The sequence below is a fragment of the Lampetra planeri genome, chromosome 7 (genome assembly GCF_965212315.1).
Source record: "Lampetra planeri chromosome 7, kcLamPlan1.2.h2, whole genome shotgun sequence".
Lineage (NCBI taxonomy): Eukaryota > Metazoa > Chordata > Hyperoartia > Petromyzontiformes > Petromyzontidae > Lampetra > Lampetra planeri.
In genome coordinates, this window is record NC_136113.1 from 7,557,724 (window position 1) to 7,572,495 (window position 14,772).

The following is a 14,772-nucleotide window of genomic DNA, read 5'->3' on the forward strand; positions in this document are numbered from 1 at the left end:
ATGGATCCGGCTGGCATGGCTATATTTGCCTAAGCTAACACATTTTAAATAAATGGGAAAGAATGCTTTTCTTAAAAGCTTGCCATAAATATAAATGTGCTCTTAATCACAGTTCATTATATGACATGACAGTGCACCCATGCATGTAGCTGTTCCAAATATCTAAAATTCAAATAGACGTAAAAAATAATTTTATAGTGTAGTGCAGTACTGTCGTAAAAAATACATGTTTCCAGACAGCTAAGCTAAAACAAATGCCAGTTATTTGCAATGGTCTCATTCTTTCCATTGACCATGTGTTCCCCTGCGAGTCTGCACTCAGTCCCACGAGTGCAAATGTGCCACGTCAGTGCTCGTACGGAATCTATTCCATATGTCCGCAGCTCCTTCACCTAAAGGCCACTACGTGTACGTTTAACATCTCGAGTACATGTCACGTGGTTTAAGAATTAAATGAGCAAGTTACTTTTAGCTATATTATTATGAAAATATATTTCGCAAACACGATATACAGTTGTGCAAAAGTTTAAACAACAAACTGGTAAAGAGTTAGAAAAGTAATGTAAGTAATCACGAAAGCTTCAAATAACGATTATAAGCAATACGTTTACGCATTTCAGATGCAGATGCATTAAAATGATATATAAATACAAGTTTTATATATAATGTACTGTGTGCATATAAACTCTAAGCAGAATTCAAGAAAAAATGTCACAAACCATTGGTACAGTTGTATTATTTTCTCTCTTAAATATTGATCACATTCACTATACACTACCATAACAAACCAATACAATGTATTATTTAATCTTGGGGGCCATTGTAGTCGCGTCCAATAAGCTAAAGCTATTTGGATGCATGCCGTATGGCAAGACAAGCGGATGTGGAAGATATTCTATGGCACGCACAAGCCACATCTGGCTAACCAATATGTACACCCAAACCTCAAACCAACCTACTGTAACGTTAGTGTTAGCATTAAATTACACAATTTAAGGTTTACATGCAATGTCCTTTTGGGCTTTCAATATATTCGTGAAATATGAATGATTGATTCATTTCTTCCCATAATAGCTATGTCGATGTTCCACCTTCCCACCGCATTCAAAATAAATACTCAAACGGATAGTGTGAGCACTTTATTTAATACTCGCAAAATTTAAATACTAAATGTTTCGAATCCTGATCTGACTTACACGTCAAAGCTGGCCTTTGATATCAGACTGCAAATTTTTGACCAATATGTCTTTTATAATGTACGGTCATTATCCAAGAAACTTATCACCTCAATTCACCAGTCAAACCCAGTCTTCAAAAAAACCAGACTGCACAGTGGGCAATTTAACAACCTTAATCTAGATTTTAAGTTTTTGTGACTGCAGGGATCCATAGTCTTTGGTTCTTTCGGTAAAGACACGTAGGTATAATTTATTTTATACCTATATTCTTGGTTCTTTCGGTAAAGAACCAAGAATGAATCCCTGCAGTCACGAAAGCTTTAAATCAAAACTTAATTAATCTGTCTTGATTTGAATTAATCTATCAACCTTACCGGTCTCATTTTTGCCCTTCTTGCTGCTCGACTTTTTCTTCGCAGCAGGTTCGGCGGCAATTGGTGCCTTGGCTTCCTCCACGGCCACCTTGATTTCCTCGATGGCCACCTTGATCTCCTCCACAGCAGGGGCATGCGCTGGTGGTGCATCTGCTTTAGTCACGGGGGCCACAACCTTTTCCAACTTTGGCTGGGGAGCCACGACCGGCGCCTTCTCCGCCACCTGTGGCACCTTAGCCGGTGCAGCAGATTGAGTGACATTCTGGGGGAAGGCGTTCTGGGGTTTGGTCGAAGGTGGTGCCGAGGCCGTAGTGGAAGCCAATTTAGCTTGAATGACAGGGGCGGGTTCAGAACTATCGGGTTTTCCCTTTTTGTCAGCACCTGATTTCTTCTTGGTGTTGACAAGGTCAGGACTCTTCTTTTGAGCTTCTTGTGACACGACTTCCTGCTTCTTCAGAGGCACTATTAAAGAATAACCAATGCATTTTAGTGTTGTATTTCTACACAACCTTTACGATAACATTTTTTTTTAATTTGACAAATAGTTTAGGCTAAATTAGTATAATCATTCATGGATAAAAAATATATACATTTACAAGATGGATATTATAAAAAAACTGTTGCGTACGTCACTAAAATAAATCATGTTGCCAAAGACTAATATTTTCACCATATTTGACACGTACCTTCAGATTTCTTTCCTTGAGCTAGTCCAGTCTGGTGATTAACCTTTCCAGAAGGCCCCACTGATGGTGGAACCTCAGCAGCAGCTTGCTCGGCCTTTCCAACTTTCTTGTCGGCTTGCTTCTTCTTCTTGTCCTTGGCCCCCATGTCCTGAGACGGTGGTGTGGAAACAATGGGTGCAGACTCATACTTGACCTCCTCAACTTCGACCACCAGCATTTCAGCCTCTCCATCCACCACCTGCCCATTTGGCTTCTCGTCTTTCTTCTTCCTCTTGGGCTTGTCCGTCACCTTCTCCTTTTTCTTCTTATCACCAGCTTTAAACAAAAGAGATTTGTCTTGCTTCCTCTGGGCTGCAAGGGCCTCCTCAAAAGAGGTCTCCTTCATTGAGAATGTGGAGACGAGAAATATTCCCAGCGCCGACACCAGCATGAATGCGCCAAAGACTACCAGGCCCAGGGTTTGTGGGTCGTACAGGTCCATCTTCTCTGTCAAAGATGATAGCTCTTCAAATCACTGCTGCAAAGATTAATCTGCAATGGTCCAAAAGAAACATGTATTGATGATAAATATAATACAAGCTGCTGTGGGGTTTATGTTGTAGGCATAAGACGGCAGTCCAGCTACATCCATTTTGTATTGTATTATGCTCCCACGTCTATGCTCGGCTGCACCATCCCACACTCACCAGAGTGGTGACCTCAACGACCTGCACGGTGTGGCATGGACCTCATCCAGTAGTGGTTTAAAAAAGGGCAGTACACGTACATTTATTTAGGCTACAAGTGGTCATTAAAACAGTGCAATCTATGTTTTTATTCCATAGAGGTACAGTACAATTGTTTTTACTATTCGAGGTTTTACGACACATTTTTGGCATCTTAAAACCATTATGAAAGGTTCAAGATTAGAGTTTTTCCGTTTTACATAACATTAAAAAATACAGGACCAACAAAGTACACAGTTTATATAACCTTCGCCCCATATTGAAAACAGAGTTAACGTGTGCAGCACTACAATTGCTCTCGCCACTACTGATGGGGGAACTCGAGAGAGCCCTTCTGGAGGGTACTTGGCCTACTCTTGCAGGCCGGCCAAGACGTCTTGGGATAGGTAACAGCACTCAACACCTCACCCCACCCAGCACGCGCGGATTTGACGATCGACTCTGGTTATGCCAATTTATACTGCTCTGTGGACGGAGGTGGATAGTTATAAAATAGTTGCACGTAAGTTTAAGCGCAAATTATAATTCGACGTTCTACTGTATAAACGTTTTAAAAGAATAAATATTCCATTTCGAGTGCCAAACTTCTGCTGCTGCCGGTGGAATTTTGCACTGTTGGCCACACCACAGGTATGTTGAATGTGAAAAATGCAAAGTAAATCACAAGACTTGAAATAGAACATCATTTTAATGGCAAGGAAAACGGCATACTTAAAATAAATAACGGGCCAGCCGTAGCAATGTGGTTGTGATTACAACTAATGCAGTATGAACACTATCCAATCAAATCTCCATCAATTAATTGGCTGTATATGTGTGCATGAAGCACAAGAGAGCATGGAGCGTAAAGAGAAGCTGGCATTCGCCCAATGCAAACAGCGCGGAAGCAGCCGGGCAGCCTTCCCGCAAGAGGCGTTTGCAGCAGGGGCAGGTCTGGGTTAGGCAAGACGAAGGGAGGGATGGGTACTTGTGGGGTAGGGTTGGAGAGGGGGAAGTTGGTGGTGGGGGCAGGCAGGCAGCCAGCCAGCCAGCCACTCCACGAATGTCCACGTAGCTCATTCATGGCCTCAGTGCCACATATACACTCACAGTTGCGTGTGTGAGCGCGTGTGCGTCCCCCTGCCACACCATTGACTTGTGCTGTGCGGTTAATGGCAAGCGCCAAACTCGCCCCCCCCACCCCCACTTTACTTGTCACACAATAAGGGGGTCCCCCATCTACGTATGAACTCAGATAAAAGTAAACTTTAGCACCAAAATTCAACACCATTACAGTGCGTGGAGACTTGAGACAGGGAGGAGAGGATGGAATAAGTGCTTAGACTGTCCTGTTACGCAGATGGGGACACATCGAGAATCTCAGGATCGCTCTTTAAACCGAGTTACACGACGTCCAAACTTTTACAAAGCGTAATCCGAACCCCGATGTCCCGCTCTGCGAAGAGTAATTGATGTACGTTACATGCAAAGCGAACCGCGTTTATATAGTGGCGTGTGGAGGAGTAAAGAAGGCGATGGCGAGGAGGAGGAGGGCAGGGGCAGGCAGGAGGGCAGGTAATGGGGGGCAGTGTCAGGGCAGGGGAGATGGGTAGGGGGCTCAAGCAAAATACGATCAGATGGGTTAACATTAAAGGGGCAGGCAGGAGGGCAGGTAATGGGGGGCAGTGTCAGGGCAGGGGAGATGGGTAGGGGGCTCAAGTGAAATACGATCAGATGGGTTAACATAAGAGGGGCAGACGAAAGTAGGGGACAGAGAGAGACGGGCAGAGAAGGGAGGGCAGTGGCAAAGGAATAAAACTCAGGAATGGAGACGTGCAGGCGTGGATTATATGCAGGCAGGCAAGGTTTTAATTTTTTTACATCGCGATTGTTGAGCCCAGGGCCCAAAGTCTCGAAAACACCAAGTGGCCAGCAACAAACCGCACTGTTGAATAAGTTGTAATTAGGCAACAGTTAAATGGGGGGGGGGGGGGGGTGCAGGCATGCTGGATGAAAGACAATGGAATAAAAGACCAGGTCAAGTTGTGGGCCACGAGCAAAAGGCAGAGGGGGGCAGCCAAGGAGGACAGGGGGTGGGGGGGTGAAGAGGAGAGATGAGGGCAGCTCGGGGCAGCAAAGCAGCAGCAGCGGCACTTCCTGCAGGAACTCTCACAAAGCAGCCGCCCGCTCACGACGAACGCGCCGTCCACACACACAGACACACGCTCGCTCACTCACGTGAACGCTAGGCGAGAGTGAGGGGGAGCTTGGCCGTCGCTGTTGAGCGATAAAGAGAGAGAGGCGGGCGGGATGAATCGCGGATTTACCTCGGCACTAGACGACTCCGCGGCGCGCAGTGCAAAACTCCGCGCGCCGACGCGGAGAGGAGACTCGGCGGAGACCACGCCCCCTTCCCCCACGCGGCCCCGCCCCCATCACCACCACCACCAACAACTCGCGTGCGGCGACGTCATCGCGTCTCGTTTTGCCACGTCCACTCTCTTGTCTGAAACCTATGCGGTGACGTCATCGCGCGCGCTTGAGCCACGTCCACTCTCGCGTTTGAGACCTCCGTGGTGACGTCAGCACGTACACTTTAGCCACGTCCACTCTCGCGTTTGATAACTTCGTGGTGACGTCAGCACGTACCCTTTAGCCACGTCCACTCTCGCGTTTGAGACCTCCGTGATGACGTCAGCGCGTACACTTTAGCCACGTCCACTCTCGCGTTTGAGACCTCCCTGATGACGTCACCGCGTACACTTTATCCACGTCCACTCTCGCGTTTGAGACCTCCGTGATGACGTCACCGCGTACACCTTAGCCACGTCCACTCTCGCGTTTGAGACCTCCGTGGTGACGTCACCGCGTACACTTTAGCCACATCTACTCTCGCGTTTGAGACGTCCGTGGTGACGTCAGCACGTACCCTTTAGCCACGTTCACTCTCACGTTTGAGACCTCCGTGGTGACGTCAGCACGTACCCTTTAGCCACGCCCCCTCTCATTCTAGATTTGAAACTTTCGTGACTGCAAGGATTCATACTCTTAGGCTTTTTCGGTAAAGTCATGTAGGTAAAAAAAGTTATTAATAGAAGTAGTAATAGAAATAAAATAATAAATCACGATTTTTTTCTTCTATTATTACCTCTATTAATTATATTACATTTTTTTACCTACGTGACTTTACCGAAAAAGCCTAAGAGTATGTCCTCTCTCATGTTTGATCCCTCCGTGGTGACGTCAGCACGTACCCTTTAGCCACGTCCTCTCTCATGTCTAAAACATCTGCGGTGACGTCAGCGCGTACCTTTAGCCACGTCCACTCTCATGTCTGAAACCTCCGTGGTGACGTCAGCAAGTACCCTTTAGCCACGCCCCCTCTCGTGTCTGAAACCTCTGCAGTGACGTCAGCACGTACCCTTTAGCCACGCCCCCTCTCATGTCTGAAACCTCTGCAGTGACGTCACCACGTACCCTTTAGCCACGTCCCCTCTCATGTCTGAAACCTCTGCGGTGACGTCAGCGCGTACCCTTTAGCCACGCCCCCTCTCATGTCTGAAACCTCTGCGGTGACGTCAGCACGTACCCTTTAGCCACGCCCCCTCTCGTGTCTGAAACCTCTGCAGTGACGTCAACACGTACCCTTTAGCCACGCCCCCTCTCAAGTCTGAAACCTCTGCGGTGACGTCAGCGCGTACCCTTTAGCCACGCCCCCTCTGGTGTCCGCAACCTCTGCGGTGACGTCAGCGCGTACCTTTAGCCACGCCCCCTCTCATGTCTGCAACCACTGCGGTGACGTAAGCGCGTACCTTTTAGCCACGCCCCCTCTCATGCCTGAAACCTCTGCGGTGACGTCAGCGCGTAACCGTTTCGCCCGTGCCCTCCCACCAGTTTCGATGACGTCGTCCCGTACGGTTACGGAACCTTTGCGATGACGTCAGCGCGCACCACCTCGTTCCGCCTTTGCGAGCGATGGAAACTACGCGGTGACGTCACCGCGTAAAGTTTAAAGCCGCGCGCGCTGCATCCCCCGAACTTCCACGGTGACGTCGGAGCCACAGGAGGCGGTACAAATTACGCGGTGACGTCACCACGCCGCGAGCTTTAATTATTTATTTAGCGATGCTCTCGACGGGAATAAAGAAAATAAAAAATTCACCTGCACGCACGCATACGAAGTGTACGCCTCGGTATGCGAATGAGAAATGCGCGTTGTTAGGTGTGTGTGTGTGAGAGGGGGAGGTGGGAAGACCTGTTTTGAGTTAAAGATAGTTTAATTCCAGGAGTGATTGACAGTCAGGGTCGCCTTGGCCCCGCTTCTACAATCACTGCCACGTGGATCCCTCTGCCACGTGGCCGCGGGCCAGCCCAGCGTAATTTTCATATTTAATTACAAATACGCGCCCAGTCTTTCTATCGTGTATGTATGTGCAACATCTGCACAACAGCAGATACACGTGTACATCGTCAATGTATAATGATGAATTGAGATATGCTGTACTAATTTTTTATTTAAAGCTTTCGTGACTGCAGGGATTCATATTCTTGGTTCTTTCGGTAAAGTCACGTAGAAGGGAAATAAAATAATAAAAATATAAAACAATACAAATTCTCACGACGTTTCGACTGCAACACAAGCAATCATCAGGTGTGAAATCCACAGCAAGAAAATTTTCTTGCTGTGGCTTTCACGAAAAATGTTTTTCTTGCTGTGGATTTCACACCTGATGATGATTGCTTGTGTTGCAGTCGAAACGTGAGAATTTTTGTTGAATTTTTTATTATTTCCCTTCTACGTGACTTTACCGAAAGAACCAAGAATAGATATGCTGTACTGTCATATACGTACAGCGTCTTCATCTTGTAGTTATGTACTGTGCAACATCGTGATATATGCTGTACTTTACAGCACTTGGCCATAATTATCCTGTTATATGTTAGTTATATATGTACTGTACACATATACAGTAGTTACATGTAAATAGTTCATACCTGTCAACTCCGTATCAATGCCCTCCCTACCTTATTACAGACTAGTTGTAAAACCTGATTGATCACCCAGTGCCCCTTATACATCTCAACGTTTATCCTACAAAGTCCCATCACAAAGGAGAAACAAACAAATTGACATGAAATGTTTGTTCATAATCAACGATTTTTGGGTTTAGATCGCGTTATTTATAAATGTGTCGTAACCCTCCACCACCCGACACGGCCAATCAGTAAAAAAAGTGTCACATTGACAAAAGACAAATAGTTCACTGCTTTAGCCCACCGGTGTGTTGAAGCGTGAAACCACAAAATTTACAATTTGAGTACGACGTTTCGCTGGTAATTGCATCCAACATCATCGGGCAATTCGCCAGAATGGTGAGGCTCTGCTGTGTCTCCCGTTCTTATATAGAGCAGCAGCAGGGTGACGTCATCATTAACTCATTAACTCATCAGGTGCAAAGATTTGAGGGGGGGTTATTGTAATTATATACTTGATTAGTAATAAGGCTATTGTTACGATGCGAGTTGTAGATTAGTAATCATTTGGAATGTGTTCTATTGTGATTATGCTACATTAATAATCAGTTAGTGCTTGTTTCCCTTATAAGGAATTGTAATGCATCTTATTTAATAATACGCTTCCAGGCCGCACTAAGCCTGTAGCTGTCTGAGCGATTAAAGTTATTTTTGTTTCTCTCAATCTCAATGGATTCTCTAATTAGTCTTTGCCAGTAGTAACTAGTTTTACACAACACTTCAACGTTGTCAAAATCAATTGAGTGTCCCTGTTGGCAAGCATGTTCTGCCACTGCCGACAGTTGTGTTTGCGATAGTTTAATATTTCTCTGGTGTTCTTTTAGTCTTACACTAACGTTACGCCCTGTCTGTCCAATATAGCATCTGCCACATACACAATTAATCCGATATACACCTTCTGTTGATAATTTAGGTAATTCGTCTTTAGTGCACGTTACTAGTTGTTGAATTTTGTGTACTGTACCAAATCTTACTGTAATGTTTTGCTTTTGCAAAACACGGGCTAATTTGTCAGTTACTCCTGAGATAAATGGTATTTTTATTGTTTTAATAATCTGATCGCTTTCAGCAGTGTTGCTTTGCGATGTGTTTGCCCATATTGAAACGGCAGTACGCTGTATGGCCCTAAAAACTCACATTTCCCCGTACAAGAATACGGGTAAACCGTATGGTTTTTACAGCTCTTGAGATTGTTTAGAAACGTATCGTGTAAATACACAGTTTAATTGTGCAGCAAATGTGTTTAGTGGTGAATGACGACGCGGAGGCAGGTCTTTAGGTAAGGGCTTGCGATTTATTAACAATGAAGGTGGTAAGTCAACACCTGGGGTAAGTGTCCTACACTCGGTCCTTCACGTGGAACCCTTGGCTCTATCTACTGCTAGCCTGGGCTGTCTCTTCGGGCTCTCTCACTCGAGTCAGGACGGGGGTTCAGCCAACACTGCCCGACCGAGAAGAGCAGCACCTCCCGTAAGTACAGCCGGCTCCTACAGACTTCTTGAGCTCCTACCTTTGGTTCAGGTGGGGACAACTTAGCGAAAGCACACCGCTTAAGTGTTGCGCCCGAAACGTCGTGATTTTATTTATTTATTTTTTTTACCTCCGTGACTTTACCGAAAAAACCAAAGAGTAGGAATCCTTGCAGTCACGAAAACTTCAAATCTAGAATCTCCTACCCCTGGCTGTCTCTTAAGCTCTCTTCAACCGCTCACCATCCCGGGCTCCCACAACGACCCCGCTTTCGTCACGGGGCCCCCCTTAAGTACCCCCGAGGTGACATGACATCATCGCACCTCACAGCGCGTATGAAGTCACGTCTCCATACTACTCCTCTGCAAATGTATCCACGTTGTTGTACACGTACAGAGAACTCAGCTACGGTGGTGGGGGAACAAAATATTGCGGTTCCTATTATCTGCAGAGTAAAACTTCGCGGATAATAGGAAGAGATAGGGCGGCGGAACATGTGAATTTTCATGGACCCTACTACTACTGCGGATAAGAGGAGTTCTGGATATATATTTGTATACACAACATTCCAACACTTGCATCTATAATTAACGTATAATCCATCTTCTGACCAAAGCCCTTTGGAATGCGCACAACCTCGTCAGATCTCGGAAGCTCAGCAGATTGTTGCCGGGATAGTGTTTGGGCGAGCACCATGCATAACGTGTGTTGTAGGCTACTTTTGAGCTACGGCTGATTGGCCGTGCAGTATATACATTTGTAGTGGGTCCAACGGAGTCGCAGACGTTATCTTGGGAGCAACACTATTTATTACACATTAACACGCAACACAACACGATCTACACTCGGGTCTCGAATGCCCATCTAACCACGCTACGGCAGAACTAGACACGGTTCGCTATCCCGGTCCGGACCACAAACAAGGTCCTGGACCACGTGGCTAGAGACTTCTTCTCCCCGACGTGGATCTTCGTAACACCAGCACACGTAGAACTTCGAGCTCCTCATGGGGCCCTCGTTAAATGCCCCCGGGCTGGGGCTGGCTCCGCCCTACGCCCCGCCCACCTTCCAGGTCTCTCGAGCTCCTTCTCGAAGGTTCCCGAGAGCTCCTTTGGACCACGTGACCGCCCCACGGCCCCTGTCCACCGGTGGCCCCCCTCCAATATCATCCGGTCACGTGACAGCAGGTCAACCAGCGTATCATGCCCCAAGGTAACCGTGGCTGGCTGACGCTCCCTCTCGCTCCCTCACTGGGAGCCCGCACCGCACACTGCTCGCGGTGCCTCCGCGCTAACCAGCACTCACCCAAGCCCCGCTAGGGCTGGTACTACATCCCGTAACCCGGGCTGCCCGTAATAACAACACATTACCGGCCGTGGCTTCGCAAGCCCCGGCACTATACAGTGACTAGTACAGTCATTACACATTGTACTGTACTATGTGTGTACCTACGTTTATGCTCCCCGTCTTCACCAACCAGCACCGAGCAGCTGGTGAAGGATGGTAAAAGAACACCCCACGACTCGCGCAATGGGGGAAGGTCTTCATCCAGCAGTGGATTATATGTATGTAATCTCTCTACAGGACTCAGCCTCACACATAATACGCTTTTTATGGTGTCCATAGACACCGAACTGTAATGCCGAGTGACCTCCAGCATGTGGAGGTGTATGTGCTGTAATAGTGAGACAGGCAGGGGTTGTTTTGGGACCACGTTTCTAGAATTTTTTTTTTAAACCCTTTGAAATAAAGAGTTGCGGTTACACAACCCTTTGGTGTCCCTTGGTGGAGTCATCCGATTCTCAGAAGGACGGCAGAATACAACGCAGACTATCCCCTCATAGCCTCCAAACTCGTCTATGATTGTGTTTATTAGCCGGCCTATCCCCTCGTTACGATCACGAGAGGAGAAGGGTAGGGAGAGTCGGTTATAAGAGCAACAACTACAATTTCACATGCAGGTGAAGAAATTCCAAACTCAAGCAGTGCAAGCAAAGAAGCACAACAGGAAGTACTTTGACCTGTAGTGCGGTGGTTGAACACAGTATGGGTGAGACAAAACAGCCTTATAGATCGAGTCCTCAACATCGGAATCAAGGAGTGATTCATGGGAACAGTATCCTTTTTGTGCTTAGTTTTGTGTCCTTCCTCCGTACCTCCGATTAGCACGGTTGGCTACGTATGGTGCGAAAAATTTTCAACATACATAGTAGCTATAGAAGAGTGATAAGGAGGTGATTGACCACCGGCAAACAAGTGGCTGGAGTGAATGGGTGAAAGCTGGATCATCAATAAACCTAACTGCTTTACATTTAATTATATCAATACAGTGAAGTAGGAATTGGGTGCTCCAGTTATAGGCTGTGGGGCAACGTTGTGAGCAGCAGAGGGTAGAGTAATTAATTTCATTGTGCGGTACTTATATACTTCTGCATATATTATCCCTGCCTTCACAAATCTGCACTGAACAGCACGGTGAAATATGTTCAAATAACCCACACGACGTACATGACATGTGGAGGCCCTCATGCAGTAGTAGATTGACAAAACGTCCATATATATTAATGTAAAGCACGTTTTTGGAGATAAATATTCTCCTGTGACCTAAAAATAGAATGATTCTTCTACTAAGAATTGTGGCTCGACAGCATGTATTCTTAAATCCACACTTGAAATTACATCTGTATGCCTGTTGACTCGTCAACAGGTGTAATCACTGAAGCCGTACTTCAGGCAACCATTATGGGCCACCCACGTCTGAACAGGTGTGCTCGTGAATACTATTCACGCCATTAAAGTGTATGATTCCTCATAAATGCATCTCCAAAGACCTCAAGATCTAAGAATTATGCATTTTCATTGACATTGATGGATCCATATGAATCGCATACATTTTGTACTTTGTCAAACATCCTAATCTCTGAGGGGGTCAAATATTTTTTGCTGAAAACTATTATTTTCTGCTAAATGTAGTGGGCACTGCATACTTGTGGCTGCATGTTTGGGCTTGATATTAATCTGTTAATTAACATTACACTTCATTAATACAATTAATCAAGCGTCACAAGACTCCCAGTGGTGTTGCAACCATGAAACATTCGTGTTTAACTGCTTACACACTCATAAATGTGTCATGCTTTCCAAGTTAAACATTATTTATGCTAAATACATAGCATACTAGATTGTTTAAAGAGCACTTTGCATCCAGCGGTGTGATTAAAGAAGAATCCAAATAAAAAAAATACATTGACTCCTGTTGTCATATATTAAAACCAATTCGTTTAACATAACAGATAATGAGAATGATTTAACCCCGGTTGGATAAAGCCCTAACCACGTCATGTCTGTTATTGGGGTTGTTGGACCATACTTCACCACGATACTCAATGACGGTTAGATGATGCTCATTGCATGTTGGACCAGTTTGCCACCGATGTAAGCTGTGGACGGGAATTGAACTCAGGTCTTCGGGTTCACTGTGCAGTGCACTTATCCACTGTGCCAGTGCTTTAAGTTGAACATTTTATGTACTTTAATACTTGAATTTATTTTGGGGAAGAATTTCTCCCCATGTGCAGCCAGTGAGTGGTGCTCATCTTTGTTCGTACTGTACTGTAGCATTGATTCTCATGGTAAGATTAAACGTTTCTATGGCAGAGACGAATCTATCCAAAGCACTATCACTCTCAAACCTCTCACCAAGTGGTGCTCAGAAGGCGGCTCTCCACTCTTTACAATGTCAGAGTGGTGCTTTACTATGACTTTTACGAATTTTAAGCGATTGTTTCTAAAATTATTTTATGCAATTCTCCCTTGCATAACATCACAGGACACGTGCACAACTGCAAATGCAAACCATCCTGTGCCAGCAAGTCACCACTGTATTTGACTGGCTATACGTCATGCATTAAACATTGATCTATTTCATACACCATAAAATGTCATATCTCAAATATAATTGATTATAATTACTAATAACGTTCAGCCCTTTTGTCAATCAACTGCTGGATGAAAGCCTACACATGCTGTGTCAGCAATGGAGATTGCTTGATCATACTTTACCATGCTGATGTGGATTGGTGAAGGTGTGGGGATGGGTGGGGATGGGTTGGGGAACAAGACCAGTTCAGATATCACTCGTCACTAACGGTAGCTGTGGCCTGGAATCAAATTTTCAGGTCGCTGAGTTCATAGCACAGTGCACCAACATCTGTGCCACTACTCGCCCAAATATATGTAATATGAAGTTATTTTTTTACCAACTGCTCACGATGACCAGACCAGGCTTTTCGTTTAGCTGCAAAATATTTTAAGCCAAGTTACTTATGTAATATGATTCCAGGATGCACTTAGTCTATGTAAACACAAGAGGCATGTTAGTGCTGGTAAACTATGCAGAACGCATACATTGCAAACAAATCTATGATCCTTCTTATAAACATAGATGCCGTCTGCACTTGTGTTCGCATTTGACCCTTGGTAATGGGATTAATCACAGCTGGGATTGTATTGACAGATTCCTATTGATGTTTCAAGCAGCAACTTAACTGAAGTAAAATACAGTCCTGTACAGTACTTGCTTATTTGGCTATGTATTTTAACTTATTTGTCCTGTAACTTCATGGCCAATTTCACCAGTGCACGTGGCCACTAAAGTTGAAACAATGGACAAGTATCTTAAATCCCTCACCTCTGTCCAGCCAGTGAGTATAAATGGGGACACTACAGTTCATCGATCGGTGGGTCACGCGTAGTGAGGAAGGTTACAGATTGCTACCACCTTTTCAAATCCGTCCAAGAATAGGACATTCGCCGAGGAAATCGACAAAATAGGCTAAATGCCATCTAGATGGGCTCTTTTAGAGTTCCCTCTAGCGGAGGGCTTTCTGCCAGCAGTGGTGTGATCAAGTAATTGCATGGCTGGGCCTTTACCGTCTACCATATAAACAGATAAAGTTATAACATTGTCTTTGAACGATAAACATGTGCTTTTAATCACATTCCTTAATCCAAAACGCATGATTTACATTATTTTAGATGCGATGTTTATGGAAGAGTGCTATTATTGAGAAGTTCATTGCAAAATACTGCATTGTATTGGTGTGGCTGTTTTACACTTAGTAACAGTCATTCAAGTGCAACATACCCTAAGGGGATATTAACTATAGCACTGCATATATCTCTGCACGAATACACTTTATAAATACTAAAACTATTTTCGTCCCACAACATGTTTGCAATGAGCAGCTCTTGTTTTGTAGGTATACTACTTCCCTCAAGAAATAAAGTAAAATTCACTCTCAAAATAAATTGCATTGGAACTGCC

The 14,772-nt window shown here is 45.1% G+C and overlaps 1 protein-coding gene across 7 annotated transcripts in view; it reads right to left on the reverse strand.

Moving 5' to 3' along the window:
• Positions 1-5,463, reverse strand: part of RRBP1 (ribosome binding protein 1) — a 34,834-nt gene extending 29,371 nt beyond the window's left edge. For 6 of the 7 annotated variants that reach the window (XM_078596194.1, XM_078596191.1, XM_078596195.1 and 3 more), the window contains exons 1-3: positions 5,270-5,463; positions 2,239-2,769; positions 1,553-2,014 (exon numbers count right to left, since the gene is read on the reverse strand). In XM_078596194.1, the coding sequence (XP_078452320.1) occupies positions 1,553-2,014; positions 2,239-2,719 (943 nt within the window). In that variant the 5' untranslated portion in view covers positions 2,720-2,769; positions 5,270-5,463. Of the gene's footprint in view, positions 1-1,552; positions 2,015-2,238; positions 2,770-5,180 lie in introns of all 7 variants that reach the window. The other variant, XM_078596190.1, reaches the window with a different exon arrangement.
• Between the last annotated feature and the right edge of the window lie 9,309 nt (positions 5,464-14,772).